The sequence below is a fragment of the Hyla sarda genome, chromosome 2 (genome assembly GCF_029499605.1).
Source record: "Hyla sarda isolate aHylSar1 chromosome 2, aHylSar1.hap1, whole genome shotgun sequence".
Classification (NCBI taxonomy): Eukaryota; Metazoa; Chordata; class Amphibia; order Anura; family Hylidae; genus Hyla; species Hyla sarda.
This window is the reverse complement of record NC_079190.1, coordinates 54,680,843-54,692,550: the sequence shown is the minus strand read 5'-3', so window position 1 is coordinate 54,692,550 and position 11,708 is coordinate 54,680,843. Positions and strand designations below refer to the sequence as shown.

Here is an 11,708-nt window from a genome sequence, read left to right as displayed (position 1 = left end):
ACTTGCTTTTTGCCCTATCAAAAAAGACGCAATGCGCAAATTTTTGCCCCCCCCAAAAATATATACAAGAAAAAAAAAAGGGGTAAACGCAATGATAAGTCTCCCCCACAGTTTTATATACACGCAAACACACAGTGAGTAATAAATGTGAGTATTTTTAATAAAGAAGCGAGATGAAGAAGATGGCGAGTTGCCGACTACCTTTATTCTACTTGCCGATGTTCTGATGAATCCTATGCATAGTCTGAGCACCGCCACACTCCACCTAGCAATTATCTATTGCACCATCTAGAATCCTCTCTATTTCGTGGTAAAAGCCAAGTATAAGTGTGTAACATTATTGACCTGCAAAATAAATTTCAAGTGTTGGTTTTACTACACAGTGAACAGTCAAAAAAAAAACCATCCCATTTCTCTATTTCACCCTGCTACTCTTGACAAGTCGGGCAGGACTCCTAGTTCATCATTGGCCGCACAACATGAATGCTCCAGATCATATGCACTTGCACGCCCAGGAGTTTTCCGGGCAGAAGTGGGACAGTGCTGCTGTGTGTTCTCTGTGCAGGCACTTTTTATATGAAAAGATTCAGATCAGTGCAGACCTAGAGAAGACGTACTGCTCATGTTTGCTTTGAAATGTTGTAACCCAGTAGATAAATCTGTTTCTCCAGCAGCTTGAAAAGGAGAACTCCAGTGAACTTTAATTTTAACTTATCCCCTAGCAACAGGACAGGTGATCAGTAGCTGATCGCGGGCAGTCTGACTGGTGGGAGACACCACATGATCTCTGGTACGGGACCCCCAGCTCTCCAAGTGAGGGGCGTGTGCCATCTACTGGTAGATGGAACGTCCTCCATTCATTTCTATGGAAGCTCCGATGATGCCCGAGTGCTGTACTCTGGTCTTTCCGGCACTCCCATAGAAATAAAACGGAGCACGCCCTAAACAAAGCAAATAATGAAAAGGACATGTAGTGAATATCTGCAGAACAAAGCATTGCTATAAACCTTAGTAGGTATTTTTGAATTTGCTAACTTTTCATGTCAGTGGTCTTGTGCTGAGAATACCACCTTAGGTTTCAGTTCTGAATATTGGAGACTTCGTTGTCAAATAGCGATATTTGGAAATCTATAGTCACAAGGAAATGTATTGAATGAAATGGGGGCATTCTTGAAAGTATTTTCTTTAAGCTGTAAGGGTACAGTCCCACGTTGCACAAAATTAGCTGTGCATCGGGAAATATGCTGCGTATTCTCAGAGGAGTACACAGGGCTACCCAGTAGCAGCCGTGTGTATGTGCCTCAGAATACGCAGCATATTTCCCACTGCGCAGCAGATTTTGCACAGCATGAAATAAGCTGTGTATATGACCGTACCTCAAATAAAAGAAAACGTTTGAAGAACACCCCTATACGTCTACCTTCCTTGCTAATGCACCACCTTCGGTATAACTAGATCTGGTCTCGTAATACTGAAGGTGCTGTGGAGCACTACTGTGTTCAGGCACATGACTTCATAGGCCCAAGCAGCAGAGTTGTCTAACCTCAGCCCGATTGGCCGAGTGACATCACATCCCCAAACCCAGGAACCTGTATGGTAAGCCTCACTGTTTTCTTTAAGAAATAAGCAACAAAATAGGCACAGGTTGTGTGGATTTGCTATGGATTTTTTCACAGCAAGTCAGTCTAGTATGTATTTACTAGAGATGAGCGAACTTACAGTAAATTTGATTAGTCACAAACTTCTCAGCTCGGCGGTTGCTGACTTTTCCTGCATAAATTAGTTCAGCTTTCCGGTGGGCTGGAAAAGGTGGATACAGTCCTAGGAAAGAGTCTCCTAGGACTGTATCCACCTTTTCCAGCCCACTGGAGCACCTGAAAGCTGAACTAATTTATGCAGGAAAAGTCAGCAACCGCCAAGCCGAGAAGTTCGTGACGAATCGAATTTACTGTAAGTTCGCTCATCTCTAGTATTTACCCTTAACCACTGTACAGTGAGAAAAAAAAAGTACTTGAACATCTGTGTTAATGACTTCAGCTCATTTAAGAAAGCCTTTAAAAAACAAATGAATAAATAAATCAGGTAAATATGTGTTCCTGGAGATATTTGTGTGGACATTTCCATGACAGCAGAGCACCATCATAACCTGCCAGCGCTAGGACCGCTCGGAAACACACCATCTCACAGAGGCCACAGCATTTCAGTGCAGAGTTCACAGAAAGAATGGACTTGTATTATTTTTGCATATACCTGAATTAGAATTTCCGCACCAGATGTTTACAGCACGGAAATTCTGCTATGTGAACAGCACAGCTGAATCCCTTCGAAATTGATCCTGGGGGGGGGGGGGAAACAGAGGGGGCACCTCGTGTGATACCGTTTGGGTGGTATAGGGAAGGGGGAAAGGAAAAAAGGTGAGGGGCTTGCAGGCCCCTTAGGTAGTAGCTGCTCACCTTGGAGCAAGTGTTAAACTTGCATATCAACCCACATGTGGGGTTACAAAAGTAGCCGGAACCGCTGCTGAGCTTGAGGTTAAAGGTGAGATAGAACCGTATCCTGGACAAAGCAGGTAATCGTAGAAGAGCAAAAGAACCTCCAAATGGCGCTGCTGGTTCCATAGGAAGGTGGAATAAACCAAGGCCAGAGTGGAGTGATTTAAGAACTTGTGGATTTTATTGCAGAAGGATAAAACCAATAAAAAGCGATACAAGACAGGATTATGCGTTTCGGGAGAGTCACCCCCTTCTTCAGATCAGTATGCAGACTATACAAACAGTGATTCTATAAATAGGGGTAAAAAGGGCACCAGGTACATTAAGGGGAGGAGTCATGCAAATTACATTCAAGTAAAACACTTAATAGCATAAAAACTAAATATAATGACATTATATAGATCATATGTCGGCAACAGTATAGACCATATGCTGTTATGCAAAGAATTACGTGAGTGGCATAATTAAATGGATACCTGCGCCCTCGCATTGCGCATCAGCTCTGCAACCGCGGCCACTGTCAGTCACGCTGGCTCACATCTGGACCCCGGTATCGATTTAGTTATGCCACTCACTTAATTCTTTGCATAACAGCATATGGTCTATACTTTTACCTACATATGATCTATATAAGGTCATTTTTTTTAATGCTATTCTTAAGTGTTTTACCTGAATGTAATTTGCATGACCCCTCCCCTTAATGTACCTGGCACCCTTTTTTCCCCCTATTTATAGAATCACTGTTTGTATATTCTGCACACTGATCTGAAGAAGGGGGTGGCTCCCCCGAAATGCGTAATCCTGTCTTGTATCGCTTTTTTGTCTTTTATTGGTTTTATCCTTATGCAATAAAATCCACAAGTTCTTACATCACTCCACTCTGGACTTGGTTTATTCCACCTTTCTACGGAACCAGCAGCGCCATTTGGAGGTTCTCTTGCCTTCCACTATTACCTGCTTCGAAATCGATGGGACTCTGCTGCTGCAGAATATCCATGCAGAGTTCAGCACGGAAATTCCATCATGTGAACATAGCCTTACTATGTACTGCAATTGCATCAAGCAAGGAGTAACATAAAAGTAACAAATACAATAAAAGGAGACCAACAATAGTCTTATTTCTTGTATCCTTTATTAAAAAATACTGCTGTACATGTGAAAACAAAAAATGAACAAAACATAAAACAAACAAAAAAATAATAAAAGATGTGAAGCATTTGGGGGATCATGACACTGGAACTGCTGAAGTCTTTGACAATACAGGATTCACTTCAGGGAAAATAAAAATATGTACCATTAAGTCTTATGTACAAGTCAGAACATAAAAAAAAAAAAATGTTACATGTACAAAAAAAAAAGTAGAAGAAAACTTGTGTGATTAGTTTTCTGTGCTTTTATTTCCGCAGAGAGAGAATGATGACCTTGTATCCTTCTATAGTATTTGTGGGGGGTGCATGCCGGCCACTTTTATTTAGTTTTGGATTTTAACTAAGAAGAAAAAAAAATTATAATTTACAACACATTAGCCCATACAATACCTGTACAAGACTAAAGACTAATGCTTGGAAATACCTTAGTAACTTAAATATAAGTGCATGCCCCAAAAATGTTTTATTTAGTCGGTTTCTAATTTTTTTTCCCTTTATTTATTTATTTTTTTAAAGTAAATCCTGAGATTGAATGACCCAATTGTAAAAGAGAAAAAAAAAAAAAAAAAAGATTGTAAAATAAATCCTAAAAGATGTTGCGCCCTGTCGGCCTCTCCCCCCCAAACAGCACAATATTGCAAATGGTTTGCTGGTCATTTAAAAAGGTTGAAAGCCCTCATTTCCCTCTTAAACCCCACACATTGGTCCCCAAAAAGAGTATAGACACGATCCCCTTCATCCTGTGTAATACTAGAAGCATGTATTATTTCCACAACTTTAAGTATGGAAATTATCTTGGGGAAGAAGGCCGGGTACAAACCCTGTATGCCTATACACGCATGACCAAAACAAAAGGAGAAGGGAAAAAAAAAAAAAAGAGGAAAAAAAATAAAAAATAATAATTAGATCCGCTTATAAATTAAGCATTTTTCTTCTAGAATACAAGTACTTTTGTTTTGTACAAAAAATTGCAATATGATTTGTCAAAAACATAAAAAAAGACAGCTGCTTCTTTTCTCATATACATAAGCCAATGATAAAAGACAGTTCTTTCTTAAATTCCCCTCTTCATGGCAACAGACTAAATATCCTTACAAAATGTACTGAACTGTGGCAAGTTGTCAGTTTTCTCATGGTGGCATTAGAATTTGTGAAAGGAAAAAAAAAAATGTGTATCAGGTGTGTATGTAAGCATGTGTGTATGTATGAAACTGTGCTTGTGTACGTATGATATGTATAATTGCTTATGTATAGATGTATGTGTATAGTATCGGACGTGTATGAAGGCATGGATATTTTAAGTAGGTGACACATACCTTGAATGCAAACGGATAACTGGACTAAAGAAATCCAAATGCAAGATCCTGTAAGGGTTTTAAAGCTTAAAATGGACAGCAGAGAAGCCGTAAAGACTTCTCTAAATAATATACATAGTGAGAATCATTAAAACTGAAGTCAACATGTATACCGAAGCTTCACAAGAGTCCTTCAGACAGTTCTTTTTTGGAACTCCTCGTTCTCCCTTTTACATTTCAGGGCAAAGCATATCAGGTCATTAAAATATATCCGTAATAAGTGCCAAGAGGTGGTGCAGTCCATTATTCTATATATTTGGCAGTCTAACATAGGTTGCTTTTTTTTTTTCCTTTTTTTTTACATGACTAATTTTACTGTAAGAAATTGGTGCCTCCGCTTTTAGGCTAGAAAACCCCCCAAAAAAGGAGAGAGAGAAAAAAATATGGAGTCATTTAAAACAATACTTTTAACTATAGTTTCTCAAGAAGCGCCAAAGAGAATCCTGGCCCCAGTTACTCATTCAGTTCGCATTAACAGTGTCTCCATATCCAGTGTAACATACCCTAGTGAAGATGGCGTTTTTCGACATGACGACAATCAAAAGGTTTGGTAGTTATTCCTGAAAATTGTGGCCATTACCAAGAAGAAGAAAAAATAATATATAGGAAACATTTTGCATAAGCAGAAAATTGTCTATACAACAGGCGGCTGGTTGTTTTTTTTTTGTTTGTTTGTTTTTTTAACAGGTTACAAAAATAAACTGGAGCTCCATAAAGTGTTGTAATCGTGCGCTGTGACCGAGACAAACACTCCTGATGGGTACATGGATGTTTCTTTGAAATGTTCTTTATGCACCTTCACAAACCAGTATGACAGAGAGCTTGCATACTACGAGATTCTATGAAGGTTTAAAACAGGGAAGAAAAAAAAAAATAAAAAATAAACTGATCCACTACCAGGACACAATATAGTCACAATTTTCGGCATTGGTGAAGAGAACACTGTGGCCCTGAATAAAGAAAATAGTTCTTGGAAAAAATATAATTCCCTTAAACGTCAGAAAGTCTTCAAAGACAAAAAGTAGTGCATACAAGAGGAGGGGGAAAAATAAGAACATCACCCATTCGATGGTGCTCCTAGATATAGAAATAAAAAACCTTCACAGATAAAGCCTCCGAGCTCTCGGTTAACTGAAACGACACGTTTTGTTTTCCCTTCAAGTACCAGTGTACCTGACTGAAGTGCAAGCAGCTTTGTTCATCTCCTGTTTTGATTCCCAATAGTGAAATGAGATGACAATGACAACTCAGCTGTAGTGCAATTTGCAATCTGTTTAGTTCCTCAGCAATGTCCTGCATGCTTTCAGCAAATACTACAACTGACCGTTCGCCGCCGCAACCAGTTCTTGAAACGTGTTCTCAAAGCAGCGTTTTAGATCACTGTACGTTACCACAAGTGCACTCTTTTCATCCCTGGATATGAGACTAATCTTCTCAGGCACGCCAGCATCTAACTGCAGAGAGAGAGGAGGAAAACAAAAAATAAAGAAACTTAAAATGATGACCAGAAGAGAGAAACCAGATAGGATCAGCCAATAGGCTGCCAAGTGTAGTCCAATAAATCAATGGCTAGTACTCCTCATTGCGAATACAGCACACCTACAATAAGGGCATGGTACTCTTTGCTCACTCCTATAAGCCATATTATTCTTTATTATGGCAGAGAAGTCCCATCTTCATACTATGCTGCTCTAAAACAGGGCATCTAATTAAAAGGGTTATCCAACATAAGGTGCCTTTACTAATAATCTGTCAGCCAGTAATGGACATGCTTACCAAGGATTTGTGCTTGTGTTGGTGGTAAATGGCCATGTCCTGCATCCCCCATCACTCTGCTGGCTTGTTTGTGTGAACTGGCTATTTCCCGTTTGTGCTCTCTCCAACTACAATTCCCAGGATCCCTTGTTTCTAGGTGGGAGGTGACATATCCCTCCCACACCTAAACCACCCCACCCATTGCAGCACAGCTAGGCTTCCTTCCATACATACTGTGCTTAAAATTATAATTCTCAGCAGCCTTGTGAAAAATTATCTCCCACCCGCCAATTGAAGAACTGTTATGCTCCTATTCAACACCTGACTAGTGATGCAATGTCTCTGGCCGCAAAGCAACCAGGGAAATCCACAAAAGGGTTATCCGGCCAAAGACATCCTTTGGATAGGGGATAAGATGTCTGATTGCGGGGGGTCATGAATAGAGGGTCCGTGGCGTGATGTCACGAGGGGACGGGGTGTTACATCACGTCCCCAGTCCCAGAAAGAGCTTTCAGAGACTGGAGGCGCAGCCCCACATAGAATGCAGGTGCTGCTTTTTGGCCGGATAACCCCTTTAAGACACTCATTTTGTATGCTGCTTAAAATGAACAATCGGGGCAAAGATCACATACAAAATGCGATATCAGTCAACAAAAACCAATGAAGACACTATATTATGACCTACACTAACTTTACAGCCACAGTAGTGCGGTGAAAAAAAGGTAAAGGTAAGGTAGGGCTCGTTTTAATCAGTGTCTCCTGCACTATCCATCAGTACTGTTGATAGTGCAGGAGAATATATCTGACAGTTTTCCTTTAAAAGATGCAAACAAACTCCCCAGACTGCGGAGCCACAAAGGGCTGTCAATACATTACCTTGTTAAGACAAGATACAATATGACTAAGGTCAATCCATGGAGTGCCCGCTTCTGTCACCTGATGGAATAAATGATCCCGAAAAAGTTTCAACAAATATCGGTCGCCTGTTTCTGACCAGGCTGGGTCTTTTTGAAATCTGACAAGAAAAATTTGTAAAAATTTTCATTTGTAATATGCCATCCTCATAAGGTTTCTTTTTAACAGGGGCTTTAAGTAGTAAGATCGGCCACCAATAGCTGTTTATGGGGTACAAACACCTGGCACACCCACCGGCCAGCTCATGGCAGCAGCGCCTAATGTACAGTACATATGGAGCAAGAAGTCTTAGCATCGAACATTGTGTACTGGTGGCATCAAATTACTGCACATTAGCTCACATTTATCTCAATAGGAGCTGAATTGCAGTACATAGATGTGGTCACTACACAACACACAGAGCAGAGGATTCTGGCTCTATACATTGCACCTGTGGAGATCCGCCATTGATGGCCTATTAACATGATAGGTTATCCATGAGTTTTCCCCATTAAGGTTAAAGAAACCCATTAATGTTGAAATGAGCCGGCATGCCATTTCTCTCCTGTATAGGAAAATCTACTTCCTTGCAGTGGCTCATTTGCATTGTAGCCAATGGTTGACACAGGCCACTGTGAAGCTATAAAATAGGGAATATCCATACTAAATATTTCAAAATTATAGCACAGGTAGGTGTGAACTAAGTTCGTATACAATTACAAGGTCGGACATCATGATGTACACACAAAGGAGAGGGCATCCATTCTAGACAGTATAGCTTTCAAGCATGTACAAATAAGGAAATAGCAGCCTATGGATATGTGCATAACACTGTACATACTAACATACCTCATTTGTCCTACATTGTTCAATGCTTTTCATACAGTCATGGCCATAAATGTTGGCACCCCTGAAAATTCAAGAAAATGAAGTATTTCTCACAGAAAAGGATTGCAGTAACATGTTTTGCAATACACATGTTTATTCCCTTTGTGTATTGGAATGAAATATTCCCTTTGTGTATTGGAAAAAAATAATAATAATTTGACATAATGTCACCTCAACTTGGCACCCTTAACTTAATATTTGGTTGCACACCCTTTGGAAAAAAAACAAAATAATCAGTGGCTTCCTATAACCATCAATAAGCTTCTTACACCTCTCAGTCGGAATGTTTGACCACTCTTCCAATAAGCGAGACCTGGAGCAGTTCGCAAAAGAAGGGCGCCTTTTCCCAAAAACAATTTTAAGACCTCTCCACAGGTGTTCAATGGGATTTAGATCTGGACTCATTGCTGGCCACTTCAGAACTCTCCAGCACTTTGTTGCCATCCATTTCTGGGTGCTTTTTGAGGTATCGAAGAAAGAAACAACTTGGACACTCTTGTGTTGAATCAGTTGCTGGCTTCTTTATTCAGGGTGCAAAGGAACACATGTTCTGGCAGGGCCCCAGGAGAGAGAGTGATCACGATAGCTTTTTCGTGCCGATTCCAGCACTTCCTCAGGGTCACTTTCTCTATACGGCTGGAGCACCTGTTAGGATCAGAATTGGCAGAGGTGCAGTCCTGCCGCTGCTTCAACCATGAGATCCACAGCACTATTAACATTGTTTCACTAGTGCCAGCACCTGTTGCTCTATCTGAAAGCCTTTTGACGTATGTTTGGGGTCATTGTCCTGCTAGAAGACCCAAGAACTCGGACACAAACCCAGCTTTCTGACACTGGGCTTTACAGTGCAACCCAAAAGCTCACATTTCATGATGCCTTGCACACATTCAAGGCACCCAGTGCCAGAGGCAGAAAAACAACCCCAAAACATAATTGAACCTCCCCCATATCTGACTGTAGGTACTGTGTTCTTTTCTTTCTAGGCCTCATTTCGCCTCATACAGTAGAAGGATTTGCTTTATCAAAAAGCTCTATGTTAGTTTCATCTGTCCACAAGACATTTTCCCAGCAGGATTTTGGCTTACTCAAGTTCATTTTGGTAAAATGTAGGCTTGATTTTTTTTATGTCTCTGTGTCAGCAGTGGGGTCCTACTGGTCTCCTGCCAAAAAGTTTCTTTTCATTTAAATGTCGATTGAGTTCACGCTGACACTGATGCTCCCTGAACCTGCAGGACAGCTTGAATATCTTTGGAACTTGTTTGGGGCTGCTTATCCACCATCCAGACTATCCTGCGTTGACACCTTTCATCAATTTTTCTCTTCCGTTCCACGCCCAGGGAGATTACAGTTCCATGGGTTGCAAACTTCTTGACAATGTTGCGCACTGTGGACAAAGGCAAATCTAGATCTCTGGAGATGGACTGGTAACCTTGAGATTGTTGATATTTTTCCACAGTTTTGGTTCTCAAACAGTTCTTTTTCTGTTGTCCATGCTTAGTGTGGCGCACACAATGCAAAGACTAACTGAACTTCTCTCCTTTTTATCGGCTTTCAAGTGTGATTTTTATATTGCCCACACCAGTTACTTGCCCCAGGATAGTTTAAAAGGAGCATCACATGCTTGAAACAATCTTATTTATCCACAATTTTGAAAGTGTGCCAATAATTTTGTTCAGCCAATTTTTGGAGTTTGGTGTGACATTATGTCCAATTTGCTTTTTTCCTTTTTTTTAGTTTAGTTTCAATACACAAAAAGGGAATAAACATGTGTAACAAAACATGTGTTCCTGCAATCCTTTTCTGTGAGAAATACTTCATTTTCTAGAAATATTTCAGGGGTGCCAACATTTACGGCCATGACGGTATGCTGCTGCTATTGTCATATTCATTGGGCCCTCGTTTATTAACTCCCCTCACTCTTCACAATAAGGACCCTATCACAGACAGATCGTGATACTATGAGATCTACATGTAGTGGCTTCTGCTTTCTTAGAGGGGTTTATCACTATACTATCCCTACTGGTTATAATGGTCCTTTGACAATAAGCAGATTCTAAAGGGAACTTCAGAAGTCAGTAGTCATCTACTAAAAACTGTTCAGTTTTCCTGCAGTGCCACCACTATAGTAGTGTCCATAGTGCTAGGGTCTGACAACAACAACCCCCCCCCCCCAACAGCATGCATCTTCCCCTATACACAGATAAGTAGAGACATGTCATTAAACCATTTGGGGAGGAGGTAGCCGCTTAGTGATACCTTATGCATGCGTTTCCCAACCAGTGTGCCTGTAGCGGTTGCAAAACTACAACATCCAGCATGCCTGGACAGTCTTTGGCACCTTGGTTGGGAAACACGTCCTTATGGTATAGAAAGAAAGTGCTATTTCAGGGTCTGTCCTGAAACAAGGTTATTAGAAACGAGCAAGAACAGTTCCCCAGGGTTCATTAAAAAGAAAAAAGAAAAAAAAAAAAACTTACTCTGGTCTCTCATTTATTGTTCCAAGTTTGGCCAAGAGTCTGAACAATCGTCCGTTTTGTACCTCCTGCAGGGAAGTAATGACATTGTTAAATATTTTTTCATGCCTTGCAAATCGCTTCTGCAAAACACAAATCCTTCACGTATGCAAGGATGTGAAATATTTAAACATGCTTTGTATCACGAGAAGTGTGCTAACAAAAAAATAAATAAATAAAACACACACGAGAGTAAATTGAACACGTATCTGTATTCCATAAACTACAGACTTTATAGCACCAACAAGACTTCCTTACCTTTGCGAGGTCCTCCTCGATGACGTCATTCCGCATCTGTGCTGCATCTAGTTGAGTATAAAATCTAGCACCAATCATTGGCATGATGTCATTGACACTACGCAGCCGGTTTTGGTCTGTCAGCAAATATCTGTAGAAATACACAGACACATTATGAACTAATTTGGGTTTCTTATATTTTATCTACAAAAGTGGTTTACTTTATTTTTAGCTTCATACTCCATTTTAATTAAGATAATTATACGAAATGCCAGTCTAAGCAATAAAGTGATGCACTTTGTATATGAGCGGGGGAATCCATTTCGATAAGGATCTGCCATCAAAAAGTTTGCCTTTGACTTCCAGGAACCACATCTGTCAGTAGACCCAAACATTAAGGGTTCTCAAATAAAACCCAGGAAACCC

General features: G+C 40.4%; 1 protein-coding gene across 2 annotated transcripts in view; it reads right to left on the bottom strand.

Moving 5' to 3' along the window:
• Positions 1 to 206: 206 nt before the first annotated feature.
• The window catches only part of PAN3 (poly(A) specific ribonuclease subunit PAN3), a 55,935-nt gene continuing 44,433 nt past the window's right edge, over positions 207 to 11,708 (bottom strand). Inside the window, exons 15-18 of one of the 2 annotated variants that reach the window (XM_056561827.1) lie at positions 11,304 to 11,433; positions 11,010 to 11,074; positions 7,627 to 7,765; positions 3,606 to 6,449 (exon numbers count right to left, since the gene is read on the bottom strand). In XM_056561827.1, coding sequence (XP_056417802.1) covers positions 6,309 to 6,449; positions 7,627 to 7,765; positions 11,010 to 11,074; positions 11,304 to 11,433 — 475 coding nt within the window. In that variant the 3' untranslated portion in view covers positions 3,606 to 6,308. Of the gene's footprint in view, positions 346 to 3,605; positions 6,450 to 7,626; positions 7,766 to 11,009; positions 11,075 to 11,303; positions 11,434 to 11,708 lie in introns of those variants that run through there. The other variant, XM_056561828.1, reaches the window with a different exon arrangement.